This window comes from Nelumbo nucifera, chromosome 3 (genome assembly GCF_055504915.1).
Source record: "Nelumbo nucifera cultivar China Antique chromosome 3, China Antique-T2T, whole genome shotgun sequence".
NCBI classification, from domain to species: Eukaryota; Viridiplantae; Streptophyta; class Magnoliopsida; order Proteales; family Nelumbonaceae; genus Nelumbo; species Nelumbo nucifera.
The window spans coordinates 98,468,405-98,488,121 of NC_142651.1; the positions used below are offsets into that span (position 1 = coordinate 98,468,405).

Sequence of the window (19,717 nt, forward strand, 5' to 3'; positions counted from 1 at the left end):
TTGAAACAATGAAACATCTTCCTTGGACAAGATGTTTTGCTTTGTAATGTCATATTCAGAATTCAGCCCTATCAAGAACTCAAAGACCCTATTCCTTTTCAACCAAATTCCTGTATGTTTTAGCATCCTTAGGGGTATCCCATGTCACAGCCTCTATCAAATCAATCTCTTGCCATATAGATTTTAGGGCTGAGAAGTATGCTGCAAGTGACTTCTCCCCCTGTCTTAGATTCTTCACATCACTTCTCAGTTTGTAAGCTCTGGCAACATTCAACTTCTGGGAGTAAGTTTCTGCAACACTATCCCAGATTTCTTTAGACGAGTTCATCCACAGATAATGCTGACTAATCTGTGGTTGCATTGAGTTCACAAGCCACCCAATCACTGTGTAGTTTTCTTGCACCCATCTCTCATAAGATGGATCATCCTCTGGAGGAGCTTTCTTGCTCCCAGAAATAAAACCCCATTTTCCTTTGCTACAAATATGGATTTTCATTGATTGTGACCAAGCCAAGTAGTTGGTCCCATCAAGCTTAACTGTAGTTACAGCCAGCATAGAATTGGTTGGGGTTCCCAAAATCTGTCCATATTCAGCAGCATTCTTGTTTTCAAGGCTTGAGAAATCCATCATGTAAAGGCTCCAATTAGGATTTTCAATAGGTTTCCCAAGGTACTGGGGTCTTGATTAGTTTAGTTTGAGCTGAATAGGCAACAACAACTAGCTCACAGAATCAGTTCAATCTTGATAACTGTGACAGTCCAGTTCGGTGGTAGTTCTTTCTTTACTGTTTCAACCTTCAAAGGACACCCAACAAACCTCCAATCACAAGGTATTTCAGGTTCCCAACAGCCGTTGTCCCAAAGAGAAGAAAAAAGGCCACAGTCCTTAAGAGACCTTTTGTCGAACACTCAGTGTGCAGTAGTTAACAACCTACTGTTAACTAGAAGAAACCACTTCAAAGTGTTCAGTATAGGTCCAAGAAGAGGCTGGGATGAAGATGAGACTAGTACCACTTAGTTTTAGATCAGTTTCAGCAGCTTGGCAGTCCAATAATCAGCCGAATAGCACTTCCAAAACAACCCAGAAATTTCTGAGTAGAATCAGTCCAGCAACAGTGGGCCGAATGGAGGTGGGCTTTGAATGCTTTAACAATCCTCCCAAACAACAAAAAATAACCCAACAAAGGACTGAGAAAAGACTTACAGCAAGAGTCTCTGGTTTGAACTATAAACCAGGCCGAACACTTGTTCTCTGAGATAACTTCGAAATTCTTTTTCTCTGATTTCAAATCAGGCCAAACAACTTGCTCTTTGATTCTTCCTGGTCACCGAACCCTTCTCCAAGTGTATAGAAACTTGGGCACCCTCCAATGACCTCCAAGAACCAAGCAGGTGACTGTAAACTTTCAGCCCTAGAACCTCCTCATGTAGTTGGCTGAACTAGAACCACATGAGGGACACGCGAGCAATGGCTCGCTCTGATACCAAGTTGAAAAACAGCCCACTTGATGTATGGAACTGTTTGAGATTAGATGCAAACCAGAAAATAAACAAACAAGAGAGGAAGAGAAGAGAGCGCTGGCGGAAATGAGTGTTAGAGAGTAAGAGGTTCGAACATAACCTCTCTTTAACACTCTAAACATCTTATTAATAAGTTAATCTTTGACAAATTACAGAGAGGCCCTTGAGTGGGCAGGAAAATACAAAAATAGAACATTACAGAGTATGGGCCTAGAATAAGGCCCACAACAGAGAGAAACATAACATAACATGAAATGACAGTCTATGGGCCATTCGACCCATCTTCTCTACAGGACTCTCGTGCTATCCCGTGTATATTTCTTGGCTACTCATTCTCTCAGAAAGGGTATCGTTGCTTTGATCCTGTTTCTAGGAGATTCTATGTCTCCATGGATGTTACCTTCTTTGAAGATGAGCCCTTCTTTCCTGTTTCTCCTCAAGGGGAGTGTAGGCATGAGGAGAAACTGGTTCAACTTCCTCCTCTTCCTAATCCTTCTCCTTCTCCCCCTTCTCTTCCTGATCCTCCACCTTTCCGTGTTTTTTCTCGTCGTCATAAAGGCCAACCAAGTTCAAGAGCTGTGGAGAATCCAAAAGCTGTACCTCAAGTGCCATCAAACTCCTCGGGGGAAGATCATACCCTCTCAGGTAACTTGACTCCCAATGATAGTCTTGACCTCCCTGTTGCTAATGATCTTGACCTTCCTATTGCTCACAGGAAAGGTGTTAGTTTGTGCACCACAAAACACCCCATTTCCAACTTTGTCTCCTATGAGAACATCTCACCTTCATTTCGTGCCTTCCTTACCTCCATTGACAGTATCCCTATTCCCAAGAATGTGGTAGAAGCTCTCTTGGTACCAAAATGGACAAATGCCATGAAGGAAGAAATTGATGCTCTTCATAAGAATGGCACGTGGGAACTTGTTGATCTCCCTAAGGGTAAGGTTTCAGTTGGATGTAAATGGGTGTTCACTGTTAAGCATGAGGCTGATGGAACTGTGCAGAGGTATAAAGCTCGTTTAGTGGCAAAGGGTTTTACTCAAGTATATGGAGTTGATTATGCAGAAACCTTTGCCCCTATTGCCAAAATGAACTCTATTAGAGTACTTTTCTCTCTTGCTGCCAATCTGAATTGGGATCTACATCAGCTCGACATCAAGAATGCCTTCTTGAATGGTGACCTTGAAGAGGAAGTTTATATGGCTCAACCCCCCGGTTTTTTGGCTCAAGGAAGTGAAAAGAAAGTGTGCAAGTTAAAGAAGTCTTTATATGGGCTGAAGCAATCACCAAGAGCTTGGTTTAGCAGATTTCATACTGCAGTTCAGCAGAGGGGATACAAGCAATGTCGGTCAGATCACACACTGTTTGTAAAAAGGGTAGAAGGTAAAATGGCTGCCCTAATAGTATATGTGGATGACATAATTGTCACTGGTGACTGGGAGGATGAAATTCAAAGTTTGAAGGGCTTCCTTGCCACTCAGTTCGAAGTGAAAGATCTAGGACCTGCCAAATACTTCCTTGAAATTGAGGTTGCCTGATCAAAAAAGGGTATCTTCATCTCCCAAAGGAAATATGTCCTAGACTTGCTTAAGGACACTGGAAAGATTGGGGTTAAACCAACCGACTCACCCATTGACCCCAACCATAAGTTAAGTGACAGCCAAGGTGAACCTCTTAAGGATGTGAAGCAATTTCAGAGGCTTGTAGGAAGATTGTTGTACATCTCTATGACTCGTCTAGACATAGCATATGCTGTTGGTGTCCTCAGCCAGTTCATGCATGCACCTAGGTCCACCCATCTTGAAGTAGCAGAGAGAGTACTTCGGTATCTTAAGAAGTTCCCGGGTGCTGGTTTATTATTCCAGAAACATGGACACTTGAGGGTTGAAATTTACACATGCGGATTGGGCTGGATCCCAAAGTGACAGAAGGTCTACTTGTGGTTACTGCACCTTTGTAGGAGGGAACCTTGTTACTTGGAGGAGTAAGAAGCAAACCGTGGTAGCTAGATCCAGTGCTGAAGCTGAGTACCGTGCAATGGCACACGGAGTAGCCGAAGGTATGTGGATAAAGAATCTATTGGGAGAGTTGGGTTTTCCAGTTGGTAAACCCATGACTCTACTCTGTGACAACAAGGCAGCTATCAGTATCACTGCCAACCCGGTACTACATGATAGAACAAAGCACATTGAAGTTGACAAGCATTTTATTAGAGAGAAAATCATCACAGGCGAAGTATGCACTCCATACATCAGCTCTGAAGACCAACTAGCAGACTTATTTACAAAAGGGCTAAACTGTTCCAGACATCAAGGTCTCTGTGACAAGTTGGGCATGATTGATATCTATGGCCCAACTTGAGGGGGAGTGTTAACAAGTGTAATATATGTACTGTTCACAGACTTAGTACCCGCAGGGGTATTTTTGTAGTTCTGTAGACATATTGTTATGTACGGCCAGAATAGTATAAATGCAAAGATTCACTCGACTGAAGCTTAGTTTTGTTGAGGCCTTAACTCAGTTGCCTCTTATTCTTCTTCCTCTTCTCCTTTTCTTCTTCTTCTTGGCCTCTTGCTCAACACTATTCTACGAAACACAGTGGGGACCACAGCTGTGGGGCCCACATCAATGTTCTCTACACTCCCCCTCAAGTTGGGAGTAGATATTTATCATTCCCAACTTGGATAGGTCTGCCTCTAACTTTTTCCTTGGTACAGCCTTGGTGAGGATATCCGCGAGCTGCATGTTAGATGTGATATACGGGAGACACACTTCTTGTGATGAGACCCTCTCTCGCACAAAATGTCGATCAACTTCAATATGTTTAGTTCTGTCATGCTACACTGGATTGTGGGCTATATTAATAGCTGCTTGATTATCATAATACAACATCAAGGGTTTTTCATAGTCAATACTCAACTCTTCAAGTAGTGATCTCAGCTATAGGATTTCAGCCACTCTGTTAGCCATTGACCTGTATTCCGCTTCAGCACTAGAGTGGGAAACAACACTCTGCTTCTTACTCCTCCAAGAGACAAGGTTACCTCCCACAAGGGCACAATATTCAGAGGTAGATCTCCTGCCATCAGCACTCCCAGCCCAATCGGCATCTGTATAGACCTCCACCTTCATGTGATTATTGTTCTTGAGCAGTATACCTCTACCCGGGCATCTCTTCAAGTATGCTAATATTCTCTCTGCCGCAAGGAGATGAGTAGTTCTAGGGGAATGCATGTACTGGCTGACAACACTAACTGCATAACTGATATCTGGCCGAGTGAGACAGAGATATAGGAGCTTTCCAACCAACCGTTGGAACATAACTTTGTCTTCAAGAGGCTCCCCGCCCTCCGCACTAATCTTGTGATTTTGTTCAATGGGTGTATTAGCAGGCTTAACACCTAACTTTCCAGTTTCTGCCAACAGATCTAGCAACCTCAATACCCAAAAAATACTGTAGTGTACCAAGATCTTTCACCTCAAACTCTTGATGAAGGAGCTGTTTGAGGGACTCAATCTCACCACTATCATTTCCTGCCACTACAATATCATCCACATATACAGCAAGCAGGGTCAGAGAGGAATCCACCCTCTTAATGAATAGTGTATGATCTGACTGGGTCTGTACATAACCGAACTTTCCAAGGGCTAATCTGAATCTATCAAACCAGGCTCTAGGTGACTGCTTCAAACCATACAATGACTTGTTCAGTCGACAAACCTTCTTACCTGTCTCTGTATCATAGAATCCAAGAGGCAACTGCAATGTAGACCTCTTCCTGTAAGTCTCCATTTAGAAAATCATTTTTAACATCCATCCGGAACAAGGGCCAAGAATGATTTGCTGCAAGGGATAACAGAACTCGGATGGTGGTCATCTTGGCTACTGGGGCAAAGGTCTCCAAGTAGTCTATACCATAAGTTTGGGTGAACCCCTTTGCAACCAATCGGGCTTTCAGCATTATGCTTCACAGTGAATACCCATCTACATCCAACCGGTTTCTTTCCTTTAGGTAGGTCAACCAGTGCCCAAGTATTATTTTTCAACAGGGCATCCATTTCGACTTGCATTGCATCTTTCCACTCTGGAACTGATAAGGCTTCTTGCACTGCTCTTGGAATAGGGACATTGGCAATGGAAGTGAGATAGGACCGGTAAGAGGGAGATAGGCGATCATGGATAAAAACTGTGAAATGCAGTGAGCTGTAGATGTGGTGCAATGCCGTTTTCCTTTGCGGACGGCAATAGGGAGATCAAGGTTATCCGCAGGAGGGGAAGTGGCAACAGTGGAAGGTGTCTCAGTGGGCTCTGGAACTATAATACCTGGATCTAGAGCCGTAGAAGGAACTGGAGCTGGCCTGGACTGCCGATGACTAGGATCAACCTGTCTGCATCGCCTGTGATAGACTCTCAACTCCTGATCCCTCTGACCACCCTCACCACTACAGCCTTCATCACCCAGTGGAATAGGTGAAGGAATAGCTCCACTCCCACTGCGCTCCCCCTGAGAAAAGAGACTCAAAATCCCACTCTCACTGCGCTCCCCCTGAGGAGAAACCCTAGGATAATAGGGTGTCTCCTCAGAGAAGGTGACATCCATGGAGACAAACCTTTTCCCTGAAATAGGATCATAGCAGCAATAACCGAGGAAAATGCATTTGGAGGCCTTAGGTTCAAACTTGGAATGATGGGGCTCGAGAAGCTGAACGAAACAGGTACAACCAAAGGTTTTAAGGGGAACGGTGAACAACTCCTCATCTGGGTATACAAGGGAAAAAGGGGTTTTCATATCAAGAACCCGGGAAGGAACCTGATTAATGAGATATACTGCCGTGAGGATAGCATCACCCCAGAAGCGAATAGGTACATTGGAGGTAAACATAATGCTTCTAGCCACCTCCAAGATGTGTCTATTCTTCCTTTCGGCAACCCTGTTCTACTGTGGTGTATGAGGGCAAGTGCTCTGGTGAATAACTCCATGGCTAAGGAGGTAGGAGGTCAATGGCTTAGCAAAGTATTCCTTTGCATTATCAGATCTAAGAACTTTGATTTTGGCCCCAAACTGAGTGAGAATCATCTGATGGAAGTTTTGGGTCAGAGCAGGAACCTCATCCCGAGAACGCATAAGATAGACCTAAGAAAACCGGGTATGGTCATCAACAAACAACAAAAAATATTTGTACCCACCCATAGAAGAGATGTGATATGGCTCCCAAACATCAGTATGCACAATATCAAAAGAATAATTACTCCTTTTATTACTTAAAGAATAAGAAGTTCTACAATGTTTGGCAAACTCACAACTCTCACACCTCAACTTTGACAACTCAACAGACTCAAATAAAGCAGGAAACAGACTCTTCAAGGACCGGAAAGACAAATGACCTAATCGATTATGCCAAAGCATAACCAAACTCACAAACTGAGAAACAAAGGACTTCTTATCCACTGGCTCTACCCGACGAGAACTCTCTCCAAGCAGATAGATCCCATTCGTCTCACGGCCAGTCCCAATCACCTTCCTCGTCTCCAAGTCCTGAAAAACACATCGGTCAGGGAAAAAGGTTACTGAACAGTTCATATGTTTGGTAATACTACTAACTGAAAGCAGGTTAGTATCAAGCTTAGGAACATGCAAGACAGAAGATAAAGAGATAGTATCCGATAACTTGATGTCACCCTTGCCCGAAATGGGAACAAGAGAGCCATCAGCAATGGATACTCTATCTCTGCCGGAGGACAAGTGATAAGTAGTGAACAATGATGGCAAGCTAGTCATATGGTCGGATGCACCTGAATCTATTACCCAACAGTGTTCAGTATTACCTGGAGTTGAAGCATGGTAAGCTGAGGCTCGAGTACCAGAATGTGCAAATGCAGATGTGGCAAGGGCTGATGGTGACTGAGATGGCTGAGTTGAACTCCCAACTTCCTTTTCCAACTGTATGAGGGCAGCCCGAACCGCAGCTAAGGTCTCTAGTGATGTGCCTTTTGTGCCTGATGAGGATGTTGAATCAGTGTTCATAGCCACATGAGCATTATCCTTCTTATTTCTTAGTTTTGCTGGGACCAAATGAGGATGTAGCTTCCAACAAATATCTTTTGTGTGTTTGGGTTTCTTGCAATGTTCACATACCAGGTCCCGTTTATCTTCCTTCTTCCTGTCCCTTTCTAGATCACCCCCTGACTTAGGTTTAACAGCAGTCAGGGCTGGGGAAGGGGGCTGAGGTTGCATCATGACTTTCCTCCTGGTCTCTTCACTATGCACCAGGGAGTATGCTTGAGAGAGGGTCATACTATCTCTAGTCAGTATCTGTTGCCTCACAATGTCATATTCTGAATTCAGGCCAACCAGAAACTCAAACACCCTATTTGTCTCGACTTGCTTTCTGTGAGTCTGTGCATCTTTGGGACTCTCCCACTCAAGGGTCTCTAAATGGTCAATCTCATGCCACAAGGATTTCAAGGTAGAGAAGTAGACAGAAACTGGCTTCTCTCCTTGTTTAAGATTGTTCACCTCACACTTCAGTTCATAAGCTCTGGCAACATTAAGGGGCTGGGAATATGTTTCTTTCACAGCATCCCATATCTCTTTGTGGTTGTCTTTGCCCACAAGTTATTTTGGTTGATATGTGGCTGCATAGAATTACACAGCCATGCCATAACCAAATAGTTCTCTTGAACCCACTTGGTATACATTGGGTCCTCCTTGGAAGGTTCTTTCACATCTCCCAAGAGGTAACCCAGTTTTCCCCTTCCCCCAATAGCCATCATGGCTGATTGGCCCATTCCAAATAGTTTGACCCGTCAAATCTCACAGTTGTAATCTGAAACCCAGTTTCAGATACACTACCATAACTGTTGTTCCCAAAACTACCTTCTCCCTGATTTTTAAACTCCATCTTTGGTCAAGAATCAGTAGTTACAAACTGTTAAGAGTCACTACACCAGAAAACAGCACTTGGACAGTCGATCACAATCAGAAATCAGTATAGAATCAATGCAGGTCTGATCTGAAACCAATCTGTAATCACGGTATATGCATGAACTAGTGCAGGTCTGATCTGAAACCAATCGGCAATCACAGTATATGCATGAAACCAGTACAAATCTGATCTGAAATCAATTGGCAATCACAGTACCAAGCAGTCCGTACAAGTTTTTTATCCCCTAGAAGAGCTCGAAGCCAAAAATAGGTCTGAAACCAGCTTAGAGAGCAATCTGAGATGCTAGAGCAGAATTAGGGTTTTAATCGTAGGTCTGAAATAAGTGCTCAGCCGCACTTTCCAAGCAGTCCGTACAGTTAGGACTTGTCGTAGGGTCAATGTGAAACCCTAAAACTGATCACCTCTGAGAGAAAACCCTAAAACAATCACTTTTCAAGAAGATAAAGAGGGTTCGGGCCAACAGTCAAACCCTAGATTAGAGAGAAAAACCCTAAAGCAGTTCGGCCTCTCCTTCTAGATAGGTCCAACCTATCTCGACTGATAGCAGTCTTTGGAAACTAAATAAAACTTACTCAAAGAATGCTGTTCGCTGCCTTCCAGGGTTGCCTGAACCCTAGCCTTCGCTGCTTCTTCCTGATTACCAACACTCTGCAAGCCGTGGCAAGTCCTCAACAGCTGTGAAACTCTCCTGGTAATCTCCAAGAATCAGCCGACGAATACTGCTTCATATGCTTCCAGCCCTAAATAGTTCTCATGTGGTCGGCTGGACTAGACACACATGAGAAGCCCTAGATAGGCTCTGATACCAAGTAGAAGATCAAGACTGCAATCAGCCTTGAACCCTAATAGCTTTTAGATTAAGAAAAGTAGAAGAAAAGTGAGAGGAAGGAGGAAAGAGAGGAGAGGAACAGGAGAACATAGAGGTTTGAAAGAAGGGACAGATGCTAACACTTCTGCCGCCGCCACTCTCTTTAGTATTTATAGGTTATGTTCAGTACATAGAGAAAAGGACAGATCTGCCCTTAGTACTTACATGACAAATAAAGCAAATAAAAACTGAAATAAATAACAACTGAAATAACAAACTGACCACCAACTGACACTACCATGACTGAAACAAATAATTACACATACTGTCCTACGAACACAGTGGGGACCACAGTTGTGGGGCCCACATCAGTGTTCTCTACAATTGGAAATGGGAGAATTTAGAAAAGAGCTCCATCAAGTCATCTTTTTTTTTTGTTTTGATCAGTAAAAATGTATTTTATTAAATTCAGATTATAAGCAGTTTATACAACTTGGTGATGGGACTGTTGATCCCCTTTAATCATTCTATTCTACCCCGCATTACAGTGCAGCCCAAAATAATTGTTGTCTCAATGCCCCCTGTTTTGCTAATCCATCGGTTAGCCCATTTGCACTTCTTTGGACCCATTTGAATTCAGCATCAACCTCCTTTGCAATCTTCTCCACTTCCCTAATCACATGTTTAAACGTCCATGGGGTCTGGCTGCTATTTTTTGCCCATGCTATTACTACTTTTGAGTCCCCTTCCACTTCAACATGTCTGCATCCTAGTTGTTTGGCTAGCTTTAACCCTTGTAGTAATGCCAATAGTTCAGCCTTCAGCGAGTTTCTGTTGCCAATCGATCCTGAGAACATACCCAATATCCTCCTGTCAGAGTTTCTTAATACTCCTCCGATTCCTGAGATGCCTGGGTTTCCAAAGGAGCACCCATCAAAATTCAGCTTTACTTTATTGCTTTCTGGTGGTTTCCACTCTAGCCTTACTTTATCTCTTACTCTCGAAGATTGTGCTACTTCGGACCATGTTCTTAGAATGTCTGTGACTGATAAGACTTGAAAGCTATCCAAGGATTTTACCCAATGGGCTACTTTCACCTTAATACTATCAATCACTTATTTTATTATTCTACTTTTTTCCAAGAAAATTCTGTTGTTCCTCTCTTCCCATGTTACCCAGCAAATTGCTGCCTTTGTTGCTTTCCACATTACCATCCCTCTTTTCCCCTCTTTTCCTTCGCTGTCTCAAGAAATCATGGTTGAAGAGTCCTACCACATAGAGTACAAAAGAATTCCCAAATTCGATGCATGAAAGAACATGATATCATTAAATGAGAAAGGGTCTCACCACTTTCCTTACACAAAGAACACACATGAGGAGATGGGCAAATATATGGCTTCCTTTTTTGTAGAATATCACAAGTGCTTACCTAACCAAGGAATATTTCCCAACAGAAGGCTTAGATCTTTGGGGGAATAGGCTTGCTCCAAATTTCTTTCATAGGGAACATCCCACCTAGAAGGTTGGGGGAGGCAAGTACTTTGAAGAAAGAGGAACAAGAAAAGAAGCCGTCAGGAGAACCTACCCAGATTCTAGAGTCTTGCAATGAAGGGTCCAAGTGGATTTGCCCTAGGAGGTCCAGAAATCAGATTAAAGATTCACACTTGTTTTCCCTTGGCCCCCTTCTAATGCCCAAATTCCAGTTCACACCGTTTGGACAGTGATCCCAACATGGAAATAGCTTCCCCCTTAAGGTTAGATAGCGCAAAGAGATCAGGGAATTGGTCTTTTAGTGGGGTTTCCCCTACCCATAGATCTTCCCAAAACAAAATTCTAGTACCTTGTCCCACATCGAACCGGATGGAGTTGAGGAAAGTAGGGTAGATTTTGTGAATTGCTTTCCAAGGAGGAGTTGAAGAACTAAGAGGGGAAACTTTTGCATCCCAGCCATTTCCAGCCACCCCATGAATGCTCTCAATCATTTTGTGCCACAACCTGTCACCCTCGAAGGGAAACCTCCAAAGCCACTTACCTAATAAAGTTGTGTTCCTTAAAAGGATGTTCCCAATTCCTAAGCCCCCTTGTTCCTTAGGTTTGCTAACCTGGTCCCAATTTGATCAAGTGGTCCTTCCCTTCCTCTCCTGGGTCCCAAAGGAAATCTCTCATATACTTCTCTAAGCACCTTGCTACCTTAGAAGGGATTCTAAAGGTTGAAAGGAAATAAGTGGGGAGGTTTGGCAGGGTAGCTCTAATCAAGGTTATTCTTCCACCCAAAGAAATGTAATTCCTCTTCCAAAGGGCTAACTTTCTAAAACTGGTTTCTAGAACCCAACTGACATGGGGTTTCCTCCTAAGGGTAAACCTAGGTAACTAATAGGCCAGCTTCTGATCTCGCACCCCAAGATCTCCGCAAATCTTATTAGTTCTCCTTCCTCCAAATTGACCCCTATTCCACTTTTGGTCCAATTTATCCTCAGCCCTATTACTCCCACAAAATTATTCAGCAACACCCTCAAGTTTTCCACAACTTCCTCATTGTTTCCTTCACAAAAAAATATGGTATCATCTGCAAATTGGAGATGGGTAACAATCACTTGATTTCTACCTACCCTCTAACCTCTAATAAGGCCTTCAGCGTCAGCTTTTGCCACCATTCTACTTAACACTTCTGCCACTAGGGTAAACAAGAATGGGGATAGGGGGTCACCTTGCCTAATTCCTCTCCTGGCCGGGGAGAAATCCCTAACTGTACAATTAATTAGGATTGAGTAATGAGCTGAACTTAAAATCCTTTGATCCAAGCCCTCCATCTATCTCCAAATCCCAGTCTTTCTAATACTTTTAGAAGGACTTCACAATTAACCAGGTCATAGGCTTTTTCTAGATCTACCTTACAAACCAGCCCCTTTTCTCTACCCTTTCTTCTTTCCCCGACGCATTCATTAGCCACCAAGATTTGATCCACAATCTGCCCTCATTCTACAAAAGCTCCTTGGAAAGGAGAGATGATCGAGGGTAACACCTTTTTTAGTCTTTCTGCTAAGACCTTTGACAGAATTTTGTAAACACTCCCAATGAGACTTATTGGTCTAAAGTCTTTAGGAGTTTTGGCCTCCCTCTTCTTTGGAATCAAAGTGATAAATGTGGCATTTGCTCCTGGTGATACCTCCCCTTTGGAGAAAAATTCATTAAAGACTTCCAAGATGTTTGATTTCACCATGTCCCAACACTCTTGATAGAAGGCCATGGATAAACCATCCGGTCCAGGGGCTTTAGATCCGTCCAGTGAAAAAATAGCTTCCTTGATTTCTTGCAGAGAAAATCTCCTTTCTAGGGCAAGAGATTGCTCTTCTGACAGAACATCCCCTTCCAGCTCTGGCAATTCTGGCAACACTCCATGTAGGCTTGAGAAAATTTCCTTAAAATGATTTACAAAAATCCTTGTAATCCCCAGACTTTCTCTTACCACTTGTTCCTCCTCCACACTAAGGATTAAGTTCTTCTTTCTCCTTCCAATTGCAAGAGAGTGAAAAAACTTAGTGTTCCAATCCCCCTCTGCGAGCCACTGACACCTTGATTTCTGTCTCCAACAAATCTCCTCCTTTCATACTATCTCTTCTAGTTTTTGCTTTTGATTCCATCTTTCCCCTCTTTCTTCTTCTAAAATGACTTTGAGAGCCTCTTTCCTATCCAGCTCCTCAATCCTCCCCACCAAGTTATCTTTTATTTCCTCTACCCTTCCGAAATGTAGGGTCTTCAAACCACATATTCTCAAATCTGAACGGAGAAGGGCTTCCCCCTGGGATTTCTTTCTCAATACAAATAGGGCAATGGTCTGAAGTAACTCTAGGTAAACCTCTTGCTATTAAGGATCCCCACATTTCTTCCCATTCAGGAGATATGAGGAATCTGTCTAGTTTGGAGCATGTTGGGGGGGGGGGGGGGGGATTGAAAGTTTGACCAAGTATAGTCCACCTGAAGCAAGGGGGTTCTCTTAATTCCAGAGAATCTATTAGCCTATTAAACTTCCTCATGCTAGTAGTAAATCCCTGGTTCGGGTTGTTTGATTCCCCCGAATATCTGATGATGTTAAAATCACCCCCCACACACCACGGACCATCCCACAATCCCCTGATAGCACATAATTCCTCCCAGAAAGCTTATCTGTCTCTATAAGAATTAGGGCCATACACATTTGTTAATGCCCATTCTCTTCCGTCCGACTTTCTTTTAATTTTTAGGGAGATTGAATACTGGCCAATCAATTCTTCCATACATTCCATTTCCTCATTCCTCCGTATGGTCAGAATTCCCCCTGAAGCTCCCCACGAAGGTGCACATGACCAGCTTAAACCCCTAGCTCCCCAGATGCTCCTTATCCACCTTCTATTCAGCTTTGATAATTTGGTTTCTTGAATTATTATCAAGTCTGGTTTTGCTTTCCTGAATAAACTCCTGATTAACCTTCTCCTCTTGGCACTTCCTAATCCTCTTACATTCTAACTTATTATTTTCATCTTAGTGATTTGTGACGCCCCTGGTTTGCTACTTCTCAACACTCCCCTCTTCCTTTCTTCCTGTTCTCCTCCTTCTCATAACTTATTCCACTCTTGAGCTTCTCAATCTCACTCATTTTCCTTTTTCTTTGCTTACTCTTTTTTCTCAGGTAAACTTTCTTTCCTTCTGCCTTTGTACCGCCCATCCTAACTCCTTCTAACCCCTCCTTCCCCTCCTGCCTACCTTCCTTTGTTCCTTCCAGGGTCTCGTTCTGGGTTGGCTTTGTTTGGGTAATGAGTTGGTTTAGGCTAGCATCAGCACAATCCAAACCTAAGGCTGGGTCAGCTAGAATTTCCAGGATTAACGATACAATCTTAGCCCTCTCTTCCTCTACCCTGTAAACCAACAAATTCTTTGGCTCCAAGTCCCAACAACCTTGATAGAAAGCCATCAAGAAACCATCGGGCCCTGGTGCTTTGGATCTTTCAATTGAAAACATTGCTTCATGCATCTCTTTTGCACTGAAGCTTCTCTCTAGAATAGTGGCCTGGGCTTCTGGTAACCTAATCCAGTCTAACTCCCCCAACTCTGAACTTTTCTCTCCTAAGGAAGCAAAGATTGATTTGAAGTGCTTTAAGAAAGTTTTTGTTATTTCCTCCTCTGAAGTTACCACCCGACCTTCAACCTCTATACTAGAGATCAAGGTGTTACTTCTTCCATTTTCCAGAGAGTGAAAGTATTTTGTATTGCCATCTCCTTCAACAAGCCATCTGCATCTTGATTTCTATCTCCGAGAGGTTTCCTCCTTTCTCAGAATCTCCTCTAATTCCACTTTTGGATTCCATCTTTTTTATCTATCCTCCAAACTAATCTCTCTTAGGCCTTCCATTTTGTCTAGCTCCTCAATCCTTTTTGCAATTCTCTCTTTTGATTCTTCAAGTCTCCCAAACTCTTCCTTATTCCAATCCTTGAAAGGCTATAGGTTTTGATTGAGGGGGAGTCTTTCCTGTGCTTAAGGGTCATTTAATTTTATTTATTTTTAGTTGTTCTTGTGTATCTTTGTGGTAGTTTGCATGTTAAAGTTTTTAACAGTGTTACTCATATTATCACATCTGCGATTGGATCTTTCATTAAGTTGGTAATATGTTGTTGTAGAGGTGAACTTGACAATTGCCATGTCTTGGGTGAGAACCATGAGCTACCATGAGTGCCATCTAATCAATTGAAGAATTGTCTTGCCATGGGTAAGAGCTGAAAGTGCTTCCATAAGTGCAACCGAGTTGGTTGGATCCCTAGAGTGTGGTGAAAGAGCTAGTTTCTGCCATGCTATTTTCTAAAAGTTATCTTGTTTGAGAGAAGATTTGGAAGATCAATTGATCATGATGATACCAAGATTACAGTAGTTCTTTCCAGGCAAGCTAGCTAAGGGGGAGTGTTAAAGTATTCAATTTTTAAGGTGTACAAGGATTGGGGTTATTTTAGGAAGAGAATTTATATTCAGAAACTTTAATATAATATCATCCCCATTGGGGTTCTTTCTTATAATTTTGGATAATTTTAATATTGTATAAAGAATCTTTCTCATCATACACCTATTAGCAAGAGGAAAGAGGGATCCATCTCTCTCTCTCTCTCTCTATCTATCTATCTATAATTATCATATATATATATATATATGATAATTAACTGAATTCCATTCCAAGAAGAAGAAATAACTGACTACAAGAGACAGATTAAAGTACAAAGGCATCTACAAGCTCACCAAAAACTGAAACTCAAAAATATAAAGACAAGGGTAACAACAAAGACCCTGGTCCTGGACAACCCAACTAAGCCCAGACATGGAGCTCCTGCTATGGATGGACTGTCAGCAGCTGCATTGGCACTTCTTGGGACTCAGTTGAACAAGCAGTTTACTTGTCTTCCTAAATAAGTGATCTCCCTAACAATAAATCCAAATTCCCATGGGAATTCCATTCCTGTTTGCAATCATAAGGTAGCCACCTGACATTCCCCTCAATCCACAAGTTATTTAACCTGTTCTCAGCAGCTAACTCTAGTTCCTGTGGCATAGCAAGAAGCTCAGCCCTTAAACAGTTTCTCCTGCCAACAGGCCCAGAAAAAAACTTAATCTGATATTACCTTCCATGACCCTGACCATTCCTCCAATCCCTGAGTCCACCAGGTTGCACATACTGCATCCATCAACATTTAGTTTCAAAGTATGAGAACTGTGTAGACGCCAGAGATCACTTCTTCTTGGTTAATTGTTGGATCCTGCCACCACAATATCCCACCCTCTTAGGATTTCAGACAAGGAAATTCCTTTAAATCCATCTGTTATATAATCCAATATGCAACCTTTACCTTTATAAGTTCAATCGTGTTCTCAGCTTGTTGAATCTTATTTTCAAATAATCTAGTATTCCTTTCTCCCCAAGCATACCACAGAATAGCATTTCTAATACTATGCCACATCACCTTCATTTTTCTTGGTCCTAAGCTGAAAAGATACCACCCAAACAACTCCATTTTATTGGAGGGAACCACCCATGACACCCCAAATAACTAGAGAAAATAAGTCCAGATCTGAGAAGCATAAGAACAAGATAATAAGAGATAGTGCTATCTCCAAAACTCAAACAAAGAATACGCACATGGGAAGAGGTGCACCAGTTTTCGTATTTTCTTTGGAGCCTCTCACTATAATTGATAATTTGAAGGGCAGCCTCCCAATAGAAGAACTTAACTTTTGAAGGAGGTGTTTACTGGTTGATATTTTCTGTCAAACATGTATTAGATGGTCTAAAACCTCTAGATCATGAGATGATGCACTTAATTTGTATTGCAACAAAGTCGTCAACCAGTTTTTTTAGAATGATGACACTTATCGTCTTATCCATCTAAAGGGAGAACTAAATGTAAATTTCAGCCTTGTTACGAAAGATTGTTTGGTGAGAATTGATGAAACTCAACATAGGTTTTTCCTTTAAATGAAATTCTTTGACAATTATCTTTTCATACCGCTCCTTTAGCATTTTCAATGAGTCACCCAATGGCATGAATCATTGCATTTTAAGATGAGACAACCAGATTAGGTCTGACCTACTCCATGGAACCATTTGCCAGAGGTACATCTTCAACATGCAGGACTACAAACACAGGAGGCCATAATCTTGAAGTTCTGAAATAACAACAGACCCTTTTGTATAGGTCTCCATCCCCCAATGTCTAGAGGTTTACCTCCATCAATCATCAAAAGATCTCTCCGGTGCCTCAAAAAGGCCATTATCTAATGTTGGTCCCAGCTATCTGGGGTCTTGGGAGGGGTGGACTGGATAATAGACCTATCCTTTTAGCTTTTTTTTTTTTTGTGTGTGTGTGCACAAGGTGGCTTGTTTCCCAAGATTTTACCATTACAACAAGCAATGGTAGAAGGCAGACGATTCACCTGCAATGTTTGAACCAAACATTAACTGAATACATCATAACTTTAGATACCTGGGACCAACATTGGGTAATGGCCTTTTTTTATTGTACCTTCAGATGCCAAAGAGATCATCCTCTCCTGAGTAACATGTTTTCCATCTTCCACCAACCAATTCAGAGTTATTTGAGATTATTTTGTGTTAGAACATCTTAATACTCTGCTCTTCAAAAATAAATCAATGATTATCCAACCCCTGATTTTAGCATCGACCTGGGAGATTACCACATTCTTCCCCCAAAGACTGCTAGTGGCCCCACAACCGTTCTCTAAATATGGCATATACCTTATAAATGATTGAGGTTGCCATAGTAAACAAGATTGAAAGTTAACTGTTTTTATCAAAAAAAGGTTAACAGTCAAAATATAATTGTCTGTAAATTGTGGCCCTTGCATAACATTATTTGTTTTTGTACACATCGTGCATTGTGAGACTTAAAATTCTATATATCTCATTATTGATCAAAAGAAAACCCCACAGCTGTGTAGCAGTAAAAAGAAAAAAAAAATCTATTAGAAAAACAGACTGATCAAACAAGGGGTGTGAGAAAAGAAAGACACAAGATTCAGAAAGGACGGAAAATATTGATGCTAAATTGGCATCTCTAAACCAATATTATGTTACTTTTGATTTTTATGGTTAATTATGTTAAAAAAATCTATTAGAAAAACAGACTGATCAAACAAGGGGTGTGAGAAAAGAAAGACGCAAGATTCAAAAAGGAAGGAAAATCATGATGCTACATTGGCATCTCTAAACCAATATTATGTTACTTTCGATTTTTATGGGTAATTATGTTATAATCACCCTAAAAGCCTTCCATCTGATTGTATTTCCATAAGGTAATTCTTTAACATAGTGGATGAAATTTCATACTGAAATTGGCAAAGAATCATAAGAGAAAGAAATTTCTTGAAATCGTAAAGAAGCCATCCAGTTACAGTATATAAATTCTTACTTGGGAATGGGTAGTTATTTGAAACATGCGTGCCACATCTGTGACATCCAATGCAGTTGTTGCGATCTTAACTATGTCTGCTCCAGTAGCTTGTATTCTTGCAACAAGGTTACCAATGTCCTCAACAGATGGAGTATTGTGATAGTTGTGAGATGAAACTATAAGTTTAAACTTTTGAGGCTTTGTACCATGTATGGAATTGGCAAATTCATGAGCAACCTTCAAAGATTCAATATTAGATCAGGACTTGCTAGGACTGTCCACATATCATCAAAAGGCTCTTTGCACATCATTATAAATAATACAGGTCCTTAAGCTTAACTTGAGACATATCAGTTAATAATACTGTCCACATATCATCAATGCCTTCGAACTTCATATTTGAAGGCATTGTCTAGGCACCCAATTAGGCAACTGGGTACCTTTTTTTTATCAGCAACACAGAAAAGATTTAATTAATTAGAAAAAAAAAATCATGGATGCAACAAGAAGTTGTGAAATAAACCCAGCTTTATAAAGCTGACCCAAATCAAATTTAATATTGAGCCAAAACAAATGTGTTCTTTGTATCCCTTGCTTAGCTAAGCTATCTGCCAAGCTGTTGGCAGATCTCCTCACCCATCTCACATGGATTAACATGTCCCTTGACAGCCATTTAAATCTCCTAATTCACTCCTCAACTGCCATGTCACCCCTTCCCCCTTCTGCAACCATTTTATCACAATTTTCGAGTCTCCCTCAATGATCAGTCTATTATACCCAACTCTTTTGCCTTTTCAACCCCATATACTGCAGCCAGAAACTCTGACCTTGCCACATCACCCTGTTCCACAGGACCATAGTACAGAGCAAATTAGGCAACTAGGTACCTAGCCTGAATGCATCAATGACTAGATGGTCAGACAGGTGCCTAGGCAGCAAGAATCACAAGGTAGGTTTCTTATTATAAATATTATATATATGCTGATTGGTATATTTTTCTTTTTAAATTCTATCACCCTTCCTAGGTGATTAGGCACTCCACTGTTGCCTAGAATCACCCATACACTTTGACAACCATGGTTGGCAGTTGAAATTGATTGGTAACTTTATTTTGAAACATCTTATTTAGTGATTCAGAAATAATCCTTAGACCAGTTATTATTTCCTCTTGAAAAAGATAAAATGCTGAAGTTTATTTAAGAAGACTCTTTAATGGGCCTGGGTTCAGACAACTTAATGCACCAGAAAGATAAGTGACAACATTTTTTTTTGGGGGGTGGGGGAGGACTGAGGAGTGATTTGGGCACATCATTTTTGATAAGCAGGGCACAGCCCCAATTATTAGTCAAAAAGTACATGTTTTAAAAGGCAGAAATTCCCCATATATTAATCTTTACCATTACAGAGGGTTTCCTTTGTTTTTCTTTAGAGATATGCCCAATTTATCTGAGCCCAAATTACTCCCCCCCTTTACCTTTCTTTTCTTTGATAAAAAGTTCAACAAAACCTGAAATA

The 19,717-nt window shown here is 41.5% G+C and overlaps 1 protein-coding gene across 4 annotated transcripts in view; it reads right to left on the reverse strand.

Annotated features, from left to right (window-relative positions):
* The window catches only part of MEE32 (dehydroquinate dehydratase, putative / shikimate dehydrogenase), a 55,206-nt gene that overhangs the window by 23,680 nt on the left and 11,809 nt on the right, over positions 1 to 19,717 (reverse strand). For 3 of the 4 annotated variants that reach the window (XM_088899931.1, XM_088899930.1, XM_088899932.1), the window contains one exon: positions 18,221 to 18,439. The exons of the other annotated variant lie outside the window; for it this stretch is intronic. In XM_088899931.1, the coding sequence (XP_088756057.1) occupies positions 18,221 to 18,439 (219 nt within the window). The remainder of the gene's footprint in view (positions 1 to 18,220; positions 18,440 to 19,717) is intronic. 4 annotated transcript variants of the gene reach the window in all.